Consider the following 24421-nt stretch of genomic DNA (forward strand, 5'->3'; position numbering starts at 1 on the left):
TTCATGCCAGATTTTCCCTGATTTGCGAACCTCTAATTTTGTAGTCATAGGTGCCCGTGACGAATCTTGCAGCCCTTTTCTGAACACGTTCTAACTTACACTCAAGAACTTTTGTAAAGAGGTCCCATGCTGTACAAGCGTATTCTAACACCGGCCTAAAATTTGTTTGGTACAAAGCTTCCTTCAAAGATTTGGGTGCATACTTGAAGTTCCTCTGGAAAAGGTGCAAAAGGCAGCAGCACGCTTTAGCGGTTGTTATGTCAATGTGGGATATCCATTCTAATGCCACAGTTAAAGTGATGCCCAGGTATTTGACTTAGTCAATGCATTGCACGAAAACATTATTTAGAGAGTATGAACCAGACACTGTTTTCTTTTTGTTCGTAAATTGAACACAACATTTTGCTACATTCAAATCCATCTTCCATTCAAATCCATCTTCCACATGACACAGGATGGTACGCAACACAATCATCCGCATACAGTCTGATGTTTGAAACACAGTGTTCACTTAAATCATTGATAAAAAATGGCCAGGCTTAGCTTGGTTAAGCCAAGAATGCGTTGCATATTGCGCGAGTTGGGGCCCAGCTTTTCCTCCGGCTGTCGTGACGTCACGTCACGTGGTTGCGCTAAAGGTCAATGGTGGCTGCCCAGCCGCGCCCAAGGGTTGAACTGAGTGATTGCAATATGCAACGCATAAAAATAGAAGCAACCTAATAACAAACATAGCAAACTTAAAAGAGAATAGACCCACATATGAGACGTGCAGCAATGAACAATGGCTCATACCCTCAATGGTGGCTGCCCGGCCGCGCCCAAGGGCTGAACTGAGTGATTGCAATATGCAACGCATAAAATTAGGAACAGCAACGGCCCAAGGACCGACCCTTGAGGCACACCTGATAAAACATTAACCGTTCTCGACGTCGCACCATTCAGAACCACTTTTTGCTGCTGTTTATACAAATAATCTTTAAGCCAAATGTAAAGTGAATCAGGGAGGCCAAGAAATGACAGTTTGCGCAAAAGTAAGTTATGCGAGACTATGTCAAACGCCTCTCGAAAATCAATAAAAACAGCACTTATCTGTGTACTATTGTTGAAGCCGAGTGCAACAATCATGTATGAATTCAGTAAGTTGAGTGGTACAGGATAATCCCATGCGAAATGCATGCTGGGTTGGGATGAAAAAATCATAGTCATGAAGATGCTTAATAAGACCAGAATAAATAACATGTTCTAGTGTTTTACAACAAACAGATGTCAAAGATGCTGGTCTTTAATTGCTTGCCAAATCACGACAACCAATTTTAATTAGGGAATTACATTGGCCATTTTCCAGTCACTATGTAATCTTTGAGAATTTATTGACTTGGTAAATAATTCAACGAAGATATGAGCAATACTGTGGGAACAGCGCTTCAAGGCGTGATTTGATATACCATCTGGACCATGAGTGAGTGAGTGAGTGAAACAACTTTATTTTGTCCACTATAGACGTAAGTAAACTCCACGCCACCTGGCTAGGCCCACTCGGGGACCATCAGGTGGAACCTGACGGCCCTGTCGCGAGCCCTCTGGACTGCTAGGATTTGAGAGGTCGGATCCTGGGCCCTAATTAGCTTCATCATTTCCTCGTGAGTGAAAGGGGGACCGGCAGAGGCGCAGCCCCACAGGACATGTTCGAAGTCCGCATAATCACCACACAGAGGGCAGTCCGGGCTTGGGAACCGTTCGGGGTACATTGTGTGCAGCGCCGCGGGGCTCGGGTAAGTGCTTGTTTGCAGAAGTCTGAGAGTGACTGCCTGGGCCCGGCACAGCGAGGAGTGCGGCGAAGGTAGGACTCTTCTTGACAGATAATTGTATTTGCAGATTTCGTTGTACGAGCAGAGAGGCTCGGGTCGCCCAGGAGAGGACGCGTTGCCCGGCGCACGGTCAGTCAAACTTCGTGCAGCCGAGTGCGCCTCCTTGTTGGGGTTGATCGAGGCACCCTCAATGGTTCCAAGGTGTGCAGGGAACCAGGCCAAAGAGTGATGTTTCATGTCTTTGGCACTTCGGATGATACGTAGGGCCTGGGGAGCCACCATTCCCATCTGAAAGGCCCTGACAGCGGCCTTGGAATCCGAATAAATCGTGTCATGTACACTGTCCGTCAATGCAAGAGCAATAGCAACTTGCTCTGCAACGCTGGAATTAGAAGTGCGGACGGTAGCGCAGCTAAGGGTTTTAGAATCACAGTCGATGACCACTGAGGAGAAGGCCTCTTCTTGAACGTACGAAGCAGCGTCTACGAAGCATGTTCGGTCCTTGTTCAAGCGGGCACTGGCGAGCAGAGCTTTACCCCTGGCTCGTCTTTGTCCTTCGTTGTAGGTGGGATGCATATTTCGTGGCATCCGGTGTATGTAAATCTTGGACCTGACGTCGCTGGGCAGCTTCACAGCGTCGAGACTGACGACCATCCTCCGACTTGGAGCTAGATTTGCCATTTCTTGGGGTCGTCGACATGGTGTGCATGGCTGACTATCAACGTGCAGACTCTGAGCTGCTTCCAGTCATCCGATATCTCGAGGGAGCTGACGTTGTTGTCTCAGGCCCACTTTCACGAGGATTGATGTCGTACTGCCTGCGAAACGATGTCTTGTACAAGAAAAATTTCGAGTACAACCAGGAAACATTCCTTCTCGTCGTTCCGATGGCACTGCACGAGGAAGTTTTACAGGCGTGTCAAGACGATCCCTGTGCCGGCCACTTAGGCTTCGCGAGAACATTAGCGCGCATATGGCAAAAATACCATTGGCCACACCTATTTTCGGCGGTTCAGCGCTATGTGCGAACGTGCCGTGACTGTCAGAGGCGTAAAGTTCCACCCGTCAAGCCTGCCGGCCTCCTTCAGCCTTTAAATCCGCCTCTGGCGCCGTTCCAGCAAGTGGGAATGGACCTTCTTGGGCTGTTCTCCACGTCATCCTTGCAAAATAAGTGGATAATCGTGGCAACTGACTATTTAACTCGCTATGCGGAGACGAAAGCTGTGCTGCGGGGAACTGCTGCTGAAGTCGCCAGCTTCTTCGTCCACAACATCGTGCTTTGCCACGGTGCACCCGCTGTACTCATTACTGACTGCGGTGCAGCGTTTACGGCAGAGTTATTGCAACAAGTCGTCACACTGACACACACCGACCACCGAAAGACCACAGCCTATCATCCTTAACGGCTTAACAGAGCGCCTAAACAGAACATTAGCCGACATGCTCTCCATGTACATTGATTGGGAACACAAAACATGGGATGAAAATTTGCCATACGTCACGTTTGCTTACAATACCACTGTGCAGGAGACCACCGAGTTTACACCATTCGAGCTTGTTTACAGACGACGCGTTACAACCCCTTTAGAGACGCCATGCTCCCGGTAGACCACGGAACCACAGGGAATGACACCACTGAAGATTTCGTTGAGAAAGCCGAGGAAGCTCGCCAGCATGCTCGGAATCGCATCCGCACCCAGCAGAATACCGACGCCTACCGTTACCCGATGGAATGTCCAGTACTTGCCAGGCGATCGCGTGTGGGTGTGGACACCTATCTGACACCGTGGGCTCTTAGAGAAATTGTTGCGCCGCTATTTCGGCCCCTATGAAGTTGTACGCTGCCTCAGTGATGTGAACTACGAGGTGGTGCCTCAAAGCTCTGATCCTGGTTCGAACCGACGCCGTCCCCGTGCTGAAGTCGTCCACGTAGTACGGATGAAGCCGTACTACGCACGCGAGGGATAAGCAACCCTCACAAACCGCTTCAGCATTGTGTACATTCCTGTATGTTTTTTTTTTTCTTTTCATGTTGGCACTCTTGCCCATAGTGCATGCCCGCTGCCCTTAAAGCGACCGGGCCGGTTGCTTTTGAGAGGGGAGCAATGACGCGAAATAAGTTTGCACGTGATGACACGGGACCCTTAAGGCGAGAACGACAAAGTTCGTGGTTGTGCGCGCGCTCTTTGAGGACCAGCCATCGCTAAAGGCAGACTCTTTTGCCAATCTGTAGGGGGTAAACTGTTTTAGTTGTAATAGCTCGGTGACAATATAACCTTCCGTTCTGATTCATCCCATGTTTCCTTCTCGTTCTCATCATCTATGCTGAAAAGTAGTAAATTATTTCTACGTTAGTGATTTTCCAGTTCGTCCTGATTGATCAATACGTTTGGCATAGCTTTTGAGAGCTGGTTATTTTGCGCCTGCACCTTTCTCTGTCCATAAGCGCAGACAAAACGGATAAATCCCCAGCTAATTTCTCAGTTTTTGACGTTAGATTCCCAATTTTGTCTTCGATTTGGTTGTGCTCAGTTTGCAGTGTTTCTAACTGTTTAATTATTTTGTCTTGACCTGCCAATATCTTTGGTAACGAACGCATTGCTTCCATTAGTTCAAGCTCTTGCTTTTCCAACAGAGGGCCGGAGTTCCCTTCGACGTCACCAGCTAATAGCAATCTTATTCTAAACAAAAAATCTATTGCACCAGCATTGAGACAGATACTGGCATGAACAAGCACAAACCACTGCAACGACCAGGTGGGTTCTGGTACCGAGTTTTCATGCCTGCTAGTTGGCTTATAATGGTAAAAGAGACTAGCCTGAAGAAAGAGCAGATGTGAGCGTATTGACCGCATCTCGGCACCAGAACCCAAAGGCCATGTCTGTAGCATGCGTTGAAATAGTCTTTCCTCTAACAGCGAGCACCCTCAGTGACCGGTAGTAACAACTGCTATCACGCTGGGTGCCGAAGGTGCGTCCAGATATGGCCATAACCACCAGTTAGTGATCACGGCCGGGCACTGCCCTCTGGGGAAGTTGCTGTTTTCGGTAGTCGTGCACGTATGTGCAACCACTCGTTGCTGCTGTTGACGCTTCGTCAATTCATGCAGACGAGGCCATGCAGTCACTATGTTTCCATTTGGGCATGCGTTGTAGACCTCGCCACATCCTCCCAGCTGTCTTGAAACGAAATCAGTGCTGGATGTTGCTACAACGGTCGGAAACAGCTGAAGGAAGAGCAGATGTGAGCGTTTCAACCGCATCTCGGCACCAGAACCTGTCATCCGGGAACTCAAATGAAAACATCCGGGCACCTTTACAAGAATATCCAGGCAAGTTGTGAGAAGAAAACAAGATCATCTGATCAATCAGTCAAGACTGCATCACATATGCTAGTTACTTCTCAAACAAGTTGCAAAAAATATTGCTTAGGAATTCTTCTAAATGTTTGTTCACAGTATCACTCAAACTATAACGTCTAGTAAGCTGAAGTTTTGTGTGTCATTTCCGATAGCGATGTTCAAAAGGCAGATACAGGGCACTATACACTTCATGGTCATCATTTGATGCTGAGACAGCGTTGCCTGTGCTCTTTTCAACGCCAGTGACCGCTGGCATTGAGGTCTGCAGCGCGCCGGAGGTGCCATGAATGGCCGTTTGACGGAGACTATACTTGCAATGAGGTTCTGTCTCTGACAGGAAACTATTGACTCCATGTGGACCAGTGCAGAGTATGATGTGGTAACTAGTATCAAGATTGTGGCTAGTATCATCGCTAACCAATCCGCCTTGCTGGAAGCCATTTCATGCTTACATCTACTCTCGATTATGGTAGAGTTTAAGGGCCAAGTATAATACATCAATTTTGTCCGCTTTAAATGTACCATTAGGTGCAGTTTACAGAATTGTAATATCTTGCAATGCTAAGTTACTGATGCAAAGTTGGTAGTTTCATATTCTAAAGATTTGGGATTTTTGTATTTTTTAAAATATTGATGGCGAAAATAAAAAATCTGCTGCCAACAGCCGCAACATTTTACTTTTTATTTTAAATGCAATAAGTCTTAATCTAATCTAATGCAGTGGTAACTGAGAAACATGATTTCTCCTTTACCATGTATTTAGATGGGAGCCCCAGAGCTAAAGCTTATTCCTAAATAATTCTCGGGGAAAGCGTGCTGGGCTTAGTAAAATAAAAAGCTATGAAAAAGTTGCATGCACAAGACACGAGGAGTACACAGGACGAATGCTGGACTTACAATTGACATAAACTTGCAGTCTCTTCAAGTGCGTGCTTGTGCCCTCGCTGCAGGAAACTCGTAAGAGAATAGTTGTTGTTTAGCTTGGTAACAATTCTTGAAGCCTTTCATATTAGGAACAGTGGCATCTGTGTCAGCGTACTGTTACCTGCCCTAACTAAAAAAGTAAAGCTCAGTTGATCAAGCTCAGTTGTTACTCCTTTGTACATCCTTATCTTGTGCATGTGTCCTTTTCGATCACTTAGGTCTTAGTTTACCACGCACTATCAGCATCAAATGAAATGCGAAAAGCGGAGCGCGTGGCCGAAAGGGTGGGGTGGGGGGGGGGGGGGGGCGGTGGGGGCATAAGTGATAATGTACTGCGCGCTGTCCAGTCATCATCATCGACAGGCACGCACATGCCATTTGGCCGCATGGCGCTCGTTTGGGAGTCAAACAAACGACCACACGCGCACCGCATGCCCCCGCCAGCCATCGTCGCGGCTGCCGGTACTGCACTGTGCAATTTTGCCATCTGTAGTGATGACAGTGGAAACTGCACCCGCACACCGCTGCTCGCGTCGATAGCACTTGTGTTTTCGGCGAACTGTGCGACAACACTTGCCATAAACTGCAAATTTTAGCTTCTGTTCTCTATTATCTTTATTTTCTCCCTTTCGAATTGAAGAATCAGAACAGAAGCGAAAATATCTCCCTATAGGGGGATCGCGCGGTGCGGCCAAACCGGACGTGCGTGTCTCTCAATGGTGATGACTGGATGGCACGCACTATACCTTCAGTTATGCTTCGGCCATGTGCTCCGCTGTTCACATTTCATTTGATGCTGATAGTACCTAATTAGCATTGTTACCTTTTAATAAGGTTGATAGCTGGGCAAGTTATTACGGATGCGTTGATTCAAACTGCATGGCAAGACAAGACGGAAGGTAGGCAACGGAACAAACTTGCAGCTGTTGTAAGTTGGCGGTGGTCTATTCTCTTTCTTACCTTTTGTCCCATTGTGTCGTGCAGTTTTTAACAATGCTTGCTGCATCTGTTTAGTACATCACGAATTTCGGATGTTATTGATTTTGGCGAGTCGGAGTAAGGAATTCATGGCAAGCAGCAGCATGAACATGGCCAGCAAACACTGCATCATGTCCGTCTCTTTCTGTAGTGTGTTTGCATGGTTTGTTTTCCATGTGACCACATTCTTCAACTTACCCACTCTTCTCCCTGGCAACTTTTTTAAGGAAGCTGGTTTGCATCTTGGAATAGGCTACTTGGTTCAGCACCAATGGAATGTTTTCAGTGCGAGACAGAAGGGCAACACATGAAAACAGGACCAGCGCTTACCGACAAAGTTCTGATTGTTTATCCGCTTGCATACAGTGAAACTGCATTCATACATTTTAGAGAAAAAAAAATGCAATAAAAACAATACTAATTAGGAAAGCATACAATCCAAAGTCACTAAAAAATTCGGCTATAGTCAACGGCTATAGCTATAGTCAACACATACGTAATCCGAAGCGTTGCACGAATTGTTGCAACATGAGATGCTGCTGCACTTAGCTGGTGGGGTCCAAGCGGCCTGGGACATGCATTGTCGTTTTTGTGCCTTGGGCAAGGTTGCGTTTGTGCGCCTCAAATGTGGTCTGGGTCAGCAGCTTCTGTGGGCAGGGCATTTTGGGGGAAAGTCCTTTACGCGTACACTCAGCGAGAATCATGGTACAACACCGCGACGTGTGTCGCTTCGAGCTAGTGGGGCCCGAGACAAGCTTTGTCGTTTTGCTATTGCATAGTATTTTAAGAAGCCGATGAGAAACCGAAACAAAATGGAAATGGTGGGCGACGCCAGAATGCAATGCTACTAGAGTGATGCATGATGCTCATTTCGCAGCACTTGCAGTAGGGAATGGTGGCGCACTTGGGTTATCGGCTATTAAAAGTGTGCATTACACTTCCAGAGGCATATATGTTGTGAAACAGATAGGTGAAGGTGCTAATTGCAGTAGAGTTGGCGCCAGTAGCTTTGAATGCCACGTTTGCCAACTTGCGAGGCTATTCGCCAACACTGGAAAGGAATCGGAGCGCTGGCATTTTGACGGGACAAACGTGAGCGAGTATTGTGGGTAAGCTGCCGTGGTGAGTGCCTACTGCTTTTGATTGTGAGTGCTTCCCTCCTGTTGTTCACGTGGGATCGAGGGGACAAAAAACGTATCCTACAATTGTAGTTTGGCGATGTACTGAAAGATTGTGTTTTCTGGGAATGTATTAGCTGATAAAAAAAGAAGTGAAACTGTATGGGGCCATATATATTTTTTTTGTTCACGATTGTAAACATTGGTGCTGGGAAATCGTATGAAACAAGATCGTATCAATGGGGCTCTATTGTATATGTGCATGCATCATTGCAATATCACAAGAAACCGGCCAAAACTTTAAATTCTTTTTCCATTAGTGATAATGATGCTGTGCTGATAAAACTACTTCCTTCCAACTGAATAAAATATACCTCTAGGATTTTGCTTTCCAGTTGTATCAAAAAGTAGTATTGTTGAGCAGTGGTGCGTCTTTGCACTGTTTGCAATGAAAGGCAAGGTGCCAACCTCATTGGTTTTTATCAGTCAGCTTCTGCTGTCATACATGCCTATTAAAGCGCTTTCCTGTTTTGCCTAAATAGGTTTTGCTGCAACTTAGCAGGGTCTGAAACGGCAGAACTTTGTTGGCATGGTTCATTTTTGCATGATTTCCTGGCGCCAATTTTGCATGATTTCCTGGCGCCAACATTTGCAGTCGAGAACATAACACATGACAATCTTTCGGCAATAATGTTTAGTATATTGCCAAACTGCAATCGTATGATATGTTTTCCAGCTACCAGATTCCATGTAAACAAGAAAAGGTATAAGATGCGTGCAATTGAGTTGTGTAGGCATTTGCAACAGCAGCTTCCCCACAATACTTGCCCACCCGTGCAGTGAAAATTCCGCCACGTACTCGGATTCCTGTTCGAGTACCAGCAAATCTCCTCGTTAGTCGTTACACGTCACAGTTCACAGTGATTTCCACCAAACCCATTGTGATAAACATATCTGCCTGTATGTTTCATAACATGTGTGGCATAATGTTTTTGGAAGCATATTTCACGCCTTTAATAGGCGATAATGCAAATGTGCTGCCATTTGCTGCTGCAGGTAGCACGAAGTGAATGTCATGTTTTGCTCTCGTGGCACTCTGGTGTTGCCCACCAGCGTGATTTCATTTTGGTTTTCTGCTGCCATCTTAAAGCGACAATGCGGATGGCTTGGGCCCCACTAGCTTGACGTGCATGGTTGTCTCTTGCTGCAATAATTCTTGCCAAGTGGGTACATAAAGACTTACTGCCAAATGCCCTGCCCAAAGAAGCTGCTTATTGGGTTGAATATGAAAAGCAAACGTAAGCTTGCCGATGCTGCAAAAATGACAATGCATTTCTTGTGTGGCTTGGGCCCCGCTAAATAGGCATGAATTGGCATCTTGTGCTGCAGTAATTCACATAATGCTTTGCATTGCAGATGTTAAGTACAGTTGAGTCTGCCTAATTTTATAGTGGCTTTGGATTGTACATTTTCTCTATTAGTAAGCTTGTGATTGAATTTTTTTTCCCTTTTCAGAACGTAATAATGAGTTTCTGCTGTATACCGCTTCACTAGTGCACTTGGTGAACTGAAAGACATGCTTTCTTTCAAAAGATTTATTTGCAATTTTTTTCAGTTATCAAACAGACATGCAATAATTTGCATGGTGCAGTTTTAAAAACATGTTTACTCATTTTCTGCTCATCCTTTTTTACAGTGCAAAACTCAGTGCAAACATGGGTTTGCTTGTAGTTTATTTCTTTCTCTTTTTTTGACTAGCTTTTCTCTTTTTTGGCAGTTTACAAAAGCGATTGACACAAATTTAAACTTGGACTGCGGGGATAGCCTGCACGTTCTGAGCACTTGACGTGCTGAATGAATATGTCCGACTGGAGGTATGATTTCTTCAATGCTGACGCGGGCACCTTGTTTTACTAGTGTAGAGTGTAAGGCAAGATGTTCTTGCCTGATCTGGGCACATGCTGTGCCAGGTGTGAGAGCTGGCTGTTAAGAGCCAGTCAGTTGGGCAACCTTGCCTTTCCTGGCAAACAGTGCTAATGAATTCCACTGTTCCAAGTTTTTTTAAAACGTGTGTGAGATAAGCTTGAATCTGAAATCACATATGCATATTTTATTGAGTTGGAAGGAAGTAGTTGTATCAGCACAGCATCACTATCACTGATGAAAAAAGAAATGGAATTTTTTGGCTGGTTTCTTGTGATATCGCGAGAATATGGGCACATCTGTGGGTGTGGTTTACCTCCCTACTTACCTCAGCTTTTAGAAGTCAGCCTCACCATCATTGAAGAGTAGTATGCATGCCGACCTTTGTTTTCGTTACTGGCTGCATGCTGCCTGCATGTGGCTACTGCATTGCTGGTTTCGGGGTCTGCTGTGCCTCAACCGGGCACTATTGCTTGGCACGTTTGCATGCTGAGTGTTCACTGCCTTGTACCTTCTCGGGCACCCTGCCGTTGGTATGCGGTACATTTGGAATAGAATTGAACTTTCCCAGAAAAGACAAGTTCAGTCTTCAATGTTTGATCAAGTGAGCTGTAATAAAATCAGTCAACGTAGGGCAGTTATCAAGGCGTGCATAAAGTGCATCCCAGTGTTATCACACCTGCTGGTGTGCTAATACAAGGATGAGTGAATAAACCTTACTGTATAATTGTGAAAAAACTTAAATTCACCGATAAGGAGTGCCTAATGAGGATACCAAGGGGAGTGCATACTCAATTTTGGGGTGCAAAAGCTTTTGTATGATAGTAGTAGCTTCACATTTCTGGGCCTGTGGCATTGATGGCATTTGAACAATCTGTATTCTTAGCTGTGACATTGTTACATGAATTTTAATACTGGTTGAACAAGGGATTCCTTCGGGATAGAGCCAACATTTTTACAAGGTTGTAGCAGCAACTGCTTTCCTTGGCAGCATCTCTCCTCTGGGGAAGCAGAGGGTAGGGTGATATAAAAAAGGGGCAAGGGTTTGAGTAGTGAGCTTGCGGTACGGTACTTCTCAAGTGTGCGTTAGGGCGGGGGGCTTCATGGCACGTGTCACTTTTTCAAATGTGGCAATGGGCATCAGCGTGGCTGTGCGCATATGCATCCTGTGCGCCCTGTTTCAGAGGTAATGTGCTACATGTGCAAAGACTGTGCGAGCTGAGATGGCATGGTGCACTGTCTTTCACGCATGTTCAGTGCTGGAGGTTCCGTTATCTCAAGTTTCGGAGATGTGTTGAAATGAGAGGCCGACAAAGCATTCGCTCTCTGCTGCTGGCACTTTTCATGATAGCGTCGTCATGCTGCGGGCGACACCATCAGCCACGACGGCGGAGCGGATGTGAAAACGTGGCTGGCTGGCTTCGCTTGTGTGGCCACTGGAGATGTTCTGGACACGACATGAAATTGTATCTTTCGTCGCCGACTCTCAAATTAAATAAATGATTCTTTTTAAAGCCAAATTTGCTTTCTTTCTTCGATTGCCTTTTAACCCTTTTACTGCCGAGTTTTTTGTCATTTTCTCCTCATTCTCTGTCGTCTACACGTTTGATTGGAGTGGTCCGAACTAGAGTCGGATGACGAGTGCTTCTTGCTTCCCAGTCCAGAGGTGCGCGCGATCTCTTCCCCTTTCGCACGGATGCATTCGGCAGTCACAGGCAGTGATCTTACACGCAGCTCCCGGATGAACTCCGTGACCTTGTCTTCCAGTTCTGCGGTCCGCTGCGGACCACCCACGAAATGACGTTTTCTTTTCGTTACTGCAAGTTGTAATACGCTGCTTCTGCCTCTGCCAGTACCGAATGCTCTTTTCGGATACTCCAAATTCGCACTGTTCCGCCAGGTTGCCGTGGGCTTCCGCATACTCAGTCGCCTTTTTCTTGAAGGCGATGGCGACTTGCTGTCGGCTTTCGCTGATTTTGAGACAAAATGTGAAAAAGCAGCCTTTAACCAATATAACTGTGACAATGGAGCTCTTGCATTGCCCAGGGGGCGCTGCGAAAATGGGGCTAAAAAGCGCCCTCTGTCCTGAACTGGGTAGGACCAAGATTGGTTGTCTGCTTCAGAAAGCACGTTTACATTATGGACCAATGCCAATGTCCGGTATATAAGACGAGGGTCAACTTTTCGCAGTGGTATTTTGAAAAATAGTTTGACCTATATTCCGGTTTTTACGGTAGCAAACATTAGACTTATTAGCTGATCAAGGGCTATGCAGCAGGTGGTAGTAAAATTAGTGAAATGGTTTTAGGGGTTGTGTGAAAAAGTAACCATAGGAATTTGAGGTTATAACAACATGTCTTCTCCTATGGCAATAAGCACAATGCCACCTCTGGAGTGGTCATTTTGTTGTCGCAAAAGTCGGGTAAATCATCTGACTTTGGCATTGGATGCATAAGGGAGCAGCCATGTTCTGGTAGGTACCAACATGTTATATTCATACGGGCTTGTGTGTGTGACTGACAGGTCGAGGGGTGCTGTGTCACGGTGCAGGCTACAGTGAGATCAGGCCATCTTGCTAACCACAGCAGAAGGTGCCGTTGCACAGCCTTATTTGACAACACACATTTTTGAAAAATACCAAGTGGAAAGAATGCAGATAAATACCTGACGCGTTTCATATTGCTACGGAACAGCCGCCACAGTGTGGCTGCACTGAGGAGGAAGACGACGACGGGGGCTGGCTTAATATAGCGTCACCATTTCGGCCTTCCGTTAGCTTCCCTATAAATAAATTGTATATTTATTTATTTATTTATTTCTTCATACTGTCAACCCTCTGCTGAGGGTTCTTACAGGGAGGGTTTAAATACAGGCAGACCATATATACAGGTGCATCAAGCGGCAGCGGAATCACAAAAATACATGTTTAACAATTTTTCAAATTCACAAACATCACTGGCTTCTGCCACAAAGCTTGGTATTGCGTTCCAGAGTTCAATCATGGCAGGGAAAAAAGAAAAGCGGAACACATCACTGTGAGCAAAGTATGGGCGTAAAACATATTGATGATTAACATGACTGCTTCGTTTTCCTGGAAGCTGCACATTCTCATCTTTGTTGATTTTTAAATGTCCATGTTGTATTCTGTAAAACACTTTCAGACGATTTTTTAGCCTTCGTACTTCTAGTGTTTCCAGTTCACATGACTGCAACATCAGTGTAACGGAATCTAAACGGCGGTACTTTGAGCATATGAAGCGCGCGGCACGACGTTGAACTTTTTCTAACTTTGTAGTCATTTCTTTCTGATGTGGGCTCCAGATGACTGAGGCGTATTCAAGTAAAGGTCTAACAAAAGTTTTATAAGCTATCAGCTTTACATCTCGCGAAGCTTGACCTAGTTTTTGCCTTAAGAAACCTAATCTCTGATTCGCCTTCGAGCACACATTTTCTATGTGCGTATGCCATGTCAGATTATGCGTAACTGTAACACCTAGATATTTAAACTGGTTAGCACGAACTAACAAATAACCATCGATGTAATAGTTAAAAGGCAGAACGTTTACCTTTTTAGTCATATGTGTGTATGTTGATTTAATGTAGTTTATATTCATACCCCATAATTTACACCATCGGCTGAAATTTCCTAAACAGCGACTAATTCTGAGTTGATCCTGAACATTGCTTACGGTAGAATAAATTAGGCAATCATCTGCAAAAAGCTTCATTTTTACCGGTTCTTCAATAACAGAAGAGATATCGTTTATATATATAAGAAATAACAGTGGGCCCAAGACTGACCCCTGAGGAACACCTGAAAGCACTTGGAGTGGACTCGACAGGCTGCCATCTAAACTTAGTCTGTTTACGATCACTTAAATATTCTTTTATCCATAGCACTAATCTTTGATCGATACTTATTTCTCTCAGTTTGAAGATCAGCTTATTATGTGGAACCTTATTGAAGGCTTTCGCAAAATCTATACAAATGACGTCAATCTGGTGCTTCTCATCTAAGGCGGCAGCGAGATCATGAACTACTTCAGTTAATTGTGTAATGGTAGATAGTCCAGTACGGAAGCCATGCTGGTATGAGTAAAGTAAACTATTCACTTCTAGAAATTGTAAAATATGTTTTGCGATGATGTGTTCCAGAATTTTACAACTGATACATGTGAGTGAAATAGGACGGTAATTATTTACAAGTGTGCGATCACCGCCTTTGCGCACTGGTATAACTACGGCCCTGCGCCAGTCTGTGGGTAGAGAATGCGTATGTAATGATTTCGCGAAAATTATCGTTAAGTAGTATGACATCCATTCAGCATAGCGTTTCAGAAATTCAGGACAAATTCTGTCAGGTCCACTAGATTTTTTTCCATGTAAACTCAGCAGCAATTGGAACACCCCTTCTTGTTTGATTTCTATATTTCCCATTGGGTAACGTGTTATATATGGTAAATGCTCGTCTGTATTCATGTTTGTATTATTAGTAAATACAGATTGAAAGAAGTAATTAAAATGTTCGGCAATGTCTGCAGACTTTGTTAACTTTATGTTGCCCTTTACGATTTCTTCAATTTTATCTTTCCTACTGCTAAGATATCTCCAGAATTTTTGTGGAGAACTTTTTAGGAACCCTGTCAGTGTTTGTTCAAATAATTGCTTTTTGGATAGTGTCAGAGTATGCCTCAACTCTGTGCGAAGTCTCGGCATTTCGTCCGAACCCTTTTTCCTTTTACGCAGTCGCTTTAATTTTCTTTTCATGTGAACGATGCCGTGGTTAATCCAAGGTCGGCGTTGTTTAGTCTTTTTTTTTCGGGTTGGCACAAATCGGTCCACACAATGGTCTACTATATCCTTAAATTCATTCCAAAGCTCATCTACAGTTTTTTTCCTTGGCATGGTGCTCAAATTGGCCAAACGAGAATTCCAAAAAATCTAATATTGAATTGTCATCAGCACGTTTGTAGTCCTTTACCGTAATTATAGGGGAGCATTTCATACGGGACATACTGCTAGTAGCCATATTCACTACAATCGTTCTGTGATCGGAAATACCGTCTTCAATTGTCAACAAATGATGTTCTATATTATTGGATAGGAACACTAGGTCCAACAATGACCGCGACCTAGAAGTTATTCTTGTGTCCTCTTGAACGATTTGATTTAGATTAAAAGAAAACATTATATCTTGTAGTTTATCAGCCCTGGATGCTTCAGCGCCGCTGCAGAGTAGGTCTTGCCAGTTAATGTGCGGTAAATTGAAGTCTCCAGCCATAATTAACCGCGTGTTCCTATGTATATTGTTGCACAAGAATGTGTTCAATCGGTTTTATTTATTTTTATTTATTTTATTTATTCAATACTGCCGGCCGCCTTTTGGTAGCCAGGGCAGGAGTGGGTACATGACGCTTTTCATATTAATGATCCATCAAGAAAACAACAACAGTAACAGTTACGACAGAGAACCACATATGCACACAGTAAGGTTACTGCGAAGCAAAGCAAACAAAACAAGATGCAAACGCGTTACATTCAAATCCAAAAAAAAGAAAGAAAAAAAAAAACGAGCTCACAAATGTTATTGGCTAGAACTGACTGCTGAAAAAAATGCATCGGGTGATGATAAGGTGGCCACATCGTTGGGCAACTTGTTCCAGTCTGCTATCGTTCTTGGAAAGAATGACAGCTTGTATGTGTTCGTTCTGCACTGAGGCATTATAATTGTTTTGTCGTGTTTGTGTCGAGTCTGTCGGGTTCTGTTGTACTGCATGTAAGTGTGGAATTCTAATTTGGTATGATTATTAATGATTGCAAATAGCATCTTCAGACGGTGCATTTTTCGACGAGATTCCAAGGTGGGAAGACCGGAGCGGCTAAGAAGATCAGATATTGATACCTGTCTTCCATAGGCGTGGTGTATAAATCGCAGTGCCTTTCTCTGAACCCCCTCAATACTTTTTACATTCGTTTTAGTGTGCGGATCCCAGATCATGTCAGCATATTCCAATAAGGGACGCACGAGCGAAGTATAAGCTACAAGTTTTGTTTTAGTGGTTGCATGTTTTAACCGGTGTCTTATTAGCCATAGTCTTTTGGATGCCACTGAAACCATGTTTTTAATGTGGAGGCTCCAACTGGGGTTCGAGCTGATCGTTACGCCAAGATACTTAAACTGTTCTACTGGTTCTAGAGGAGCGCTATTAATTTTGTACGAACACTTCAGTGGATCTTTCTTTCGGGTTAAGGTCATTTGTTTGCATTTCGTGACATTTAATGTCATCGACCAGTTTTGGCACCAATTACTAACAGTACACAAGTAGTTATTTAGAACGAGCTGGTCACCTTCGGTGAGAATTGTGTGATAAATTACGCCGTCATCTGCGAAAAAACGGGCCCGCACAGGAGAGTCAAGTTTTAGGTCATCTAAAAATATAAAAAAAAGAAGCGGCCCAAGGACTGAGCCCTGTGGCACTCCTGAAAATACTAGAGCGATAGGTGAACTTGAACTGGATATCTGGACGTACTGTTGCCGGTGAGATAGGTATGAATCAAGACACCGTAAAATTTGTTGATTCTGTAAGATGTGTCTAAGTTTTAGCAGAAGTTTACTATGCAGTACGCGGTCGAAGGCTTTTTCAAAGTCCAGAAAAATGGCATCTATTTGTCCTGCTTTGTCAAGGGTTTTACAGAAATCATTGGTAGTGTGAATTAGCGGTGTCACAGTAGATAACCAGCGACGAAATCCTTGTTGAGCTTCAGAAAAAAAATTATTGTCTTCCAAGAATGAGGCGATGTGTTTGAAAACAGTGTTCCATCACTTTACCTGCGGTGCACAACAAGCTAATTGGCCTGTAATTGGCGACATGGAGCTTGGTACCAGATTTGTGCACAGGAATAACCTTAGCCAGCTTCCAATCCCTGGGGACGTCACCCTCACGTAGACTAGTACGAAATATAATAAAGAGGAATTTTGAACACCATTCCGCGTATCTGGAAAGAAACGTGTTCGGAATATCATCTGGTCCAGATGATTTCTTTGTATTCAGGTGTAGAAGGGCGGAAAAAATGCCTTCTTCGCCTATGCTAAGATCGGGTACGTGGAAGCTGGTTGATCTGAAATTGGTAGACGGACCACCACCACGCAGGAACACAGAAGAAAAATAGTCGTTGAATGTTGCCGCTATTTGTTGTCCGTCACTAACGTCCACGTCATTTATTGTCAATTTGTGTATGGGGTCCTTTTTTTGAGGTAGATAAGTCCAGAATTTTCGCGGGTCATTAATGAGGAAGTTGTGCAGTTTTACATTAGTGAATTGGAATTTTGATTGTCTTATTTGATTTCTTAGCTCTCTACGAAGTGACGCCACAGTACTGTGTGCAGCCCTCGAAATGTTACGGGAAAGTCTGCTCACGCGACGTTTTAGGCGAATTATTTCTCGTGTAATCCATGGACTGTGGCTATGAATTTTCTTTTTCTTCAGCAGGACGTACTGATGAATACACATATGTACCGTACTTTTAAAGTTCAACCACAATTAATTCGTACTTGTGTGGCCTTCACTGTACCTTGTAAAAAAATTGTCATATTCTTGTTCAAGAAGGTCTAAAATACTCTCGTCTTCAGCGTTATTGAAATCGTAAAATTGTTTCGTTGATTGGCGTGTGATTGGTCGTGCCATATTGGTTTTGAAAAGCACTAAATCGTGGTCGGATATACCAGGCATAATATTAACCGTGAAACCCAGCCTTTCAATAGCATCAGACACAAATACAAGGTCTAGAAGTGAGCCCGTGGTAGCAGTAACTCGCGATGGTGCAGCCACAACCTGCTTCAAATTAAAAGAAAAGGCAATATCGAGTAGCAAATGAGAATGCTGGCATGAAGATGAGACGCTCAATGATTCCCAGTTGATTTTTGGCAAGTTAAAATCGCCACACAAAATGACATGTAAATATCGCTTTTTGTGCTCATTCAAAAAGTCGTACAGCGTCTCGAGCATACCTAGATCTGAATTTGGTGGCCTGTAAATGGCGCCAATAAAGATGCTGTGTTTGCAAGTATGAAGTCGGATCCAGACCATTTCTATGCTAGTATGGTGTGGTACAAGCGTGTAATCTGTTCCTTTCTTTATCACAATGGCTACCCCACCCCCTTTAGAACTGCGGTCATGGCGGATAATTTCGTGCGAATTAGGTATCACATCCTTATTGGATATGTTATCATGGAGCCACGTTTCGGTGAGCACTGCAACATCAGGCTCATACGTTAAAAGAAGACCTTCGAAGTCTTCTGTTTTATTCCAGATGCTGCGGGCATTAATGTTCAGAACAGAGAACTCGCTTTGAACTGTGTCTCTATGGCCTAAATTGCGGCTCTTAAGCGGAATCTTTTTTCCGAAGTTACAGTTAGGCCGTCATTGTGAAGCTAGCGGGACTATTTTATCTTGAGTGTCGTCCCATTGGAACAGTTTACCATTCATTTTGATTTTGTCGAATGACAGCACGACCTTGGCACCTTTCTTCCTGTGTTCAGCAGCAGCAGCCCAGAGCTTCTTTCGGATTGATTGTACCCGCGAGGAGAAATCTTCCGATATGCTATAGGCTGTGCCTCTCAGTTTGTTACAATTCTTCAAAATATTAACCTTATCTCTGCCATCCATAAGTTTGAATATGACGGGTCGGCATCTGCCGTCGGCTGGGCGGCCAATTCTGTGAATACGCTCGATAGCCACGTTTGGAACCTTTAGAGTGTCAGTCAGAATGTTTTTAGTCAGGACTTGTTCGAGGGATTGCCAATTTTCTTCGGTCGATTCTTTTATGCCATATACAATTAAGTTCTCTCTTCTACTCCTATTCTCCAAGTCGTCTACTTTCAAAGCCAGTTTTATGACTTCTGTCTGAAGCTCGTCAACCTTGCTCGTGTAATTAGTCACCGTAGCAGAAATATCGTCAAGCTTCTTGTCAATTGAAAACAGCTTAATACTTGTTTCGTTAATCTTGCTGTTAGTAGCTTGCACAGTGTGTTTAAGTTCACGAACATCAATCAGGGTCTGAAGCATATCTGCAGTAGATGGTCCCGGGTTAGTCTCTACGTCACCACAGGTAGGCAGTAGGTTCACAAAGCAATGGTAAATCGCAGTAAGCATATCACTCAAAGACCGTGGGCATGGCAGAAGCAAGAGGCAAACATTGTCACTGCGATAGGTATACGTTAGGCGATAGTCTCTCACCTGAACGAAAAACAGGAAAGGATTCGTGAGCAGCATTGTCGCTGTGCCCCTGCCGCGCCCACTGGCCGGAATCCGCGAAGTGGCCGGACCTTTATGCTGCCAAAACTCTGACGTAACCGATGACGGCGAGGAAAATCCGGCAAGTAACGGTGCCCATGTGCGCATGTCCGGGAGCATGTCACTGATATTGCATCTCTGTGGACTGGTAGGCCTGAAGATACAGTATTCCGTCGTCTCAGCCGCAGAAAGGCCGCAGCATGTCTCGATGGCTGGGGGTGTCAGGCAGATGAAGAGCACGGCCTGAACGAAAAACAGGAAAGGATTCGTGAGCAGCATTGTTGCTGTGCCCCTGCCGCGCCCACGGCAGGGCCCAGTCAAGCGAAGTCGAAGGTGGCCGATATATTGCACCGACTAGATAAACGACACTTTGAAAGGAAATTCTGCACCAAACTGTTTCAAGGATGTCACTATCAATTAGAGCCGCGTGGACAGAATTCTTTATTATGATACACACCCCTCCTCCACGTGAATCGCGGTCTTTCCTATACATTTTGTATCCAGGGGGAATAATTGCGTCATCTTGTATTCCACAGTGCAGCCACGTTTCCGTTATCAAAACCATGCAAGGGCTCTGTGAAAGCAGCAGAAATTCTAGGTGTATAGCATTGGGCTTCAGCTACACGTAACATTAATTTGGTGGAGGTGGACGTTCCCCGTACCCATCATGGAGCTTCGCATCGGTCGCAACGGCGACAGTGCAACTTTGGCTCCTGCTGGCGGCACTTCATCTACACAACCATCTCAGCCTGCAGCCCCAACCTACGTCGCCGTTCCCCCCCTCGGGATCCTGGTGTTTTCAACGGAATCGGCAGTCCTGATGTTGACGACTGGTTCCGTTTATACGAATGTGTCAGCACCAGTCACAGGTGGGATCCGACTATTATGCTTGCCAACATACTTTTCTACCTTGACGGAGCTCCATTGGCGTGGTTCCAGACTCACAAAGAGGAGATCTCGAGCTGGGATCTCTTCAAAGACAAGCTACACGACCTTTTTGGCAATCCATTTGGTCGACAAGTCAATGCCAAGAAAGCCCTTGCCACACGTGTACAGACGTCGACCAAGTCCTACGTGTCGTACATTCTTGACATCTTGGCCCTTTGTGCCAAGGCTGACCCGACCATGTCTGAGGACGTTAAGGTTAATCACGTCCTCAAAGGCATTGCTGACGACGCCTTCAATTTACTGGTGTTTACAAACGTCACCAGCATCAATACGATCCTCAAGGAGTGCCGCCGTCTTGAGCATGCTAAAAGCCGCCGGGTATCCCAGCACATCACGCGACTTCCCAATACAGCTGCTACATCATCTTGTGACGACCTCTTCCACCAGCCGTCGTTATGTGACAACTTGACCCGCATCATTCGTCATGAGGTCGAAGGGGCACAAACGGCGGCCGCTTCATTTTTGTCACCTGATCATTCTTCGGTGACAATCTCCTTGATCCAGGCCGTCCTCCGTCAAGAGTTGTCCAACGTCGGCCTGCAATCCATTCGTCCCCTACGCTCAGAACCTCTTTCTGCATGCACGTCCCCACCGCCCTCTTCTTACTCCTCTTATGGACAGCGCAACCCCTCCGAATGGCGAACCGTGGACGACAAGCCGACCTGTTTTAACTGCCGACGCATTGGACATGTCGCTCGCCACTGCCGCAGCCACTGGACTTCTCCGACGCGCTTTTCTCCTGATTATCACCCTCGCCCCTCTAGCGCATCCTTTTCCTTCGCCCCTTCTATGCCCGCTCCATCATCTGACCCTGCGACACCTTTGACACGACCCCGCTACTCCCGCTCGCCTTCTCCCTCCCGGCGCCAATCTCGCTCGCCCCCATCACGCCGTGCTCCTTCTCCGACCTACTCGCCGCACCCCCGACCGGAAAACTAGACAGCGCAGCTTCTGGAGGTGAAGCTGCAATGACGACATTGACACGAAATCCTCACTTTACCTTACCCACGAACAAGAATCTTTTGGACGTTCTCGTCGACAATGTTCCTGTGTGCGCGTTGATTGACAATGGGGCGCATGTGTCCATTATGAATGCTGCTCTTCGCCGTCGGCTCAAAAAAGTTCTGACGCCTGCCCCGAACCGAGTTGTACAAGTCGCCGATGGAGGGACTGTCGCTATTGTTGGCATGTGTTCTGCCCGACTCACCATTGCTGAGAGATACACCGTTGTTCTCTTCACCGTCGTCGAGCATTGCCCTCACGAACTCATTCTTGGTCTGGATTTTCTTGCCAATCATTCTGCCCTCATTGACTGTTCGGGCGGCTCATTTCGCCTTGACTTGCCTCTTCTGGCCGACCCTGTCGACCCGCCTCCAAGCCGTTTGAGCTGCATGGATTTTATTCGCCTACCGCCTCACTCTGTGACACACATCGACTTGTTGTCCTCACCAGCTGTACCTGACGGTAATTACGTGGTCGCACCAATTCCAGCAGTTATACTTACACATGGTGTTATTGTGCCGCACACTGTGCTGACAATTACTGGCAACCGCACCTGCCTTCCCCTTGTCAATTTCGCGCTAACCGCGCAAGTTCTGCCTCAGGGGATTTCATTGGCTATAATTAGTGCTTTGCAGGATGATGAGGTCGTGCCATTCACAGTGGAAGATTGTCACAGCTCAGCCCATACCATGACGTCATCGCACGGTACTGATGTCGACATTGAGAAGATGGTTTCCACTGACGTTACACCTGCTCAAGCTGAAGCTCTTTGCCGCGTTCTTGAAGGCTATCGCGACATTTCGTACTTTGACAATCGACCCTTAGGTCAAAGGTCTGTCGTGTCCCATCGCATAAACACTGGCGATGCGAACCCTAATCACTGACGTCCATATCGTGTTTCTGCGTCCGAACGAGCCGTTATCCAACAGGAAGTCAAAAAGATGCTTGCAAAGGACATTATCGAGCCTTCCTGTAGTCCCTGGGCTTCTCCTGTCGTACTTGTCAAAAAGAAGGAGGGAACGTGACGTTTTTGTGTAGATTATCGCCACCTGAACAAAATCACAAAAAAGGACGTGTACCCTTTGCCACGTATTGACGACGCTCTAGACTGCCTGTACGGTGCCACCTATTTTTCTTCTATTGACTTACGGTCCGGCTACTGGCAGATATCCGTCGTCGACATGGACCGAGAGAAGACTGCATTTGTTACCCCTGACGGCCTTTATCAGTTCAAGGTGATGCCTTTCGGTCTCTGTAACATGTCCGCCACCTTTGAACGAATGATGGACTCTTTGCTTCAAGGGTTCAAGTGGTCCACCTGTTTGTGCTATCTGGACGACATCATCGTTTATTCGCCCACATTTGACACGCATCTAGACCGTCTTTCAGCAATTCTTGACGTGTTCTGCTGCTCCGGTCTGCAGCTGAACTCGTCAAAATGTTACTTCGCTCGCCGCCAAATCACCGTCCTTGGACACCTCGTGGACGCCAGAGGCGTGAGACCTGATCCGGACAAAATTCACGCCGTTACGAACTTTCTTGTTTTGAAGTCTACCAAGGACATTTGTAGTTTTGTAGGGCTGTGCTCTTATTTCCGACGCTTTGTGAAGGATTTTGCGACCATCGCATGTCCCCTTATTGACCTCTTGAAGAAAGACGCCCTATTTTCTTGGGGACCTGACTATGCCACATCTTTTTCGCGGCTCGCTACTCTCCTTACCACGCCTCCGATTCTGGCCCACTTTGACCCGTCTGCCTCAATGGAAGTTCGAACTGATGCCAGTGGTCACGGCATAGGAGCAGTGTTAGCACAACGCCAGCGTGGACATGATCGCGTTGTAGCCTATGCCAGCTGACTTCTATCACCCGCGGAGCGCAGTTATTCAATCACAGAGCAGGAGTGCCTCGCTCTTGTGTGGGCTGTTGCGAAGTTTCGTCAATACTTGTACGGACGCCCCTTCTGTGTCATCACTGGTCACCACGTGCTCTGCTGGCTATCCTCGCTTAAGGACCCCACGGGACGATTCACTCGCTGGGCGTTACGCCTGCAAGAATATACCTTCTCCGTGGTATATAAGATGGGACGCTTGCACCAGTATGCCGATTGTTTGTCTCGCTACCCCGTCGACGAACCGACTGATGCGCACGCCATCGCTTGCATTTTCTCTGTGTCCCAGTTGCTTGAAATCGGCAACGAGCAATGCCGCGATCCTTCATTACGAGCCCTCATCGACCATCTGTAGTCAACGCCTGGCAATGCCTCTCTCTGTATGTTTCTCCTTAAGGAGGGGACATTATATCGACGCAATCTCGATCCTCATGGCCTTGACCTTTTGCTCGTAATTCCTACGCACCTGCGTTCGACTGTCCTCCAACAACTTCACGACGCTCCCTTGGCTGGACACTTAGGCGTTTCGCGCACATACGACCGTGTGCGACGTCGATTCTTTTGGCCGGGTCTCGCCCGCTCCGTGCGGCGCTACGTTGCCGCTTGTGAGCCCTGTCAGTGCCGGAAGAAGCCCTCCACGCCTCCAGCTGGATGTCTCCAGCCGATCGACATCCCACCGGAAACCTTTTTCCATGTTGGTCTAGACCTGCTTGGACCGTTTCCTCTCTCGGGCTCCGGAAATAAATGGGTCGCCGTCGCTACTGATTATGCTACGTTGTACGCAATCACCAGAGCCCTCCCGACAAGTTGTGCTACTGACGTTGCTGACTTTCTGCTCTATGACATCATTTTAGTGCACAGTGCTCCGCGCCAATTACTCACTGACCGTAGCCGCAGCTTTCTGTCGGCAGTCGTCGAGGACATCCTTCGCTCCTGCTTGACAAAGCACAAGTGCCGCATGTCCTACCACTCACAGACCATCGGCCTCACGGAGCGCCTCAACCGGACCATCACCGACATGCTTTCGAATTACGTTGCGACCGATCACCACGACTGGAATCTTCAGTTACCATATGTGACGTTCACGTATAATTCATCACGTCACGACCCCGCCGGCTATTCACCATTCTACCTCCTATATGGCCGAGAACCCGCGTTGCCCTTGGAGACTTTATTGC

General features: G+C 46.0%; 1 protein-coding gene across 16 annotated transcripts in view; it reads left to right on the plus strand.

Annotated features, from left to right (window-relative positions):
* The window catches only part of Scm (Polycomb protein Scm), a 426899-nt gene that overhangs the window by 55850 nt on the left and 346628 nt on the right, over positions 1–24421 (plus strand). The window contains exon 1 of one of the 16 annotated variants that reach the window (XM_070538226.1): positions 5005–5139. The exons of the other annotated variants lie outside the window; for them this stretch is intronic. Within the exon in view, the coding sequence (XP_070394327.1) occupies positions 5104–5139 (36 nt within the window). The 5' untranslated portion in view covers positions 5005–5103. Of the gene's footprint in view, positions 1–5004; positions 5140–24421 lie in introns of those variants that run through there. 16 annotated transcript variants of the gene reach the window in all.

This window comes from Dermacentor albipictus, chromosome 5, assembly GCF_038994185.2.
Source record: "Dermacentor albipictus isolate Rhodes 1998 colony chromosome 5, USDA_Dalb.pri_finalv2, whole genome shotgun sequence".
Lineage (NCBI taxonomy): Eukaryota > Metazoa > Arthropoda > Arachnida > Ixodida > Ixodidae > Dermacentor > Dermacentor albipictus.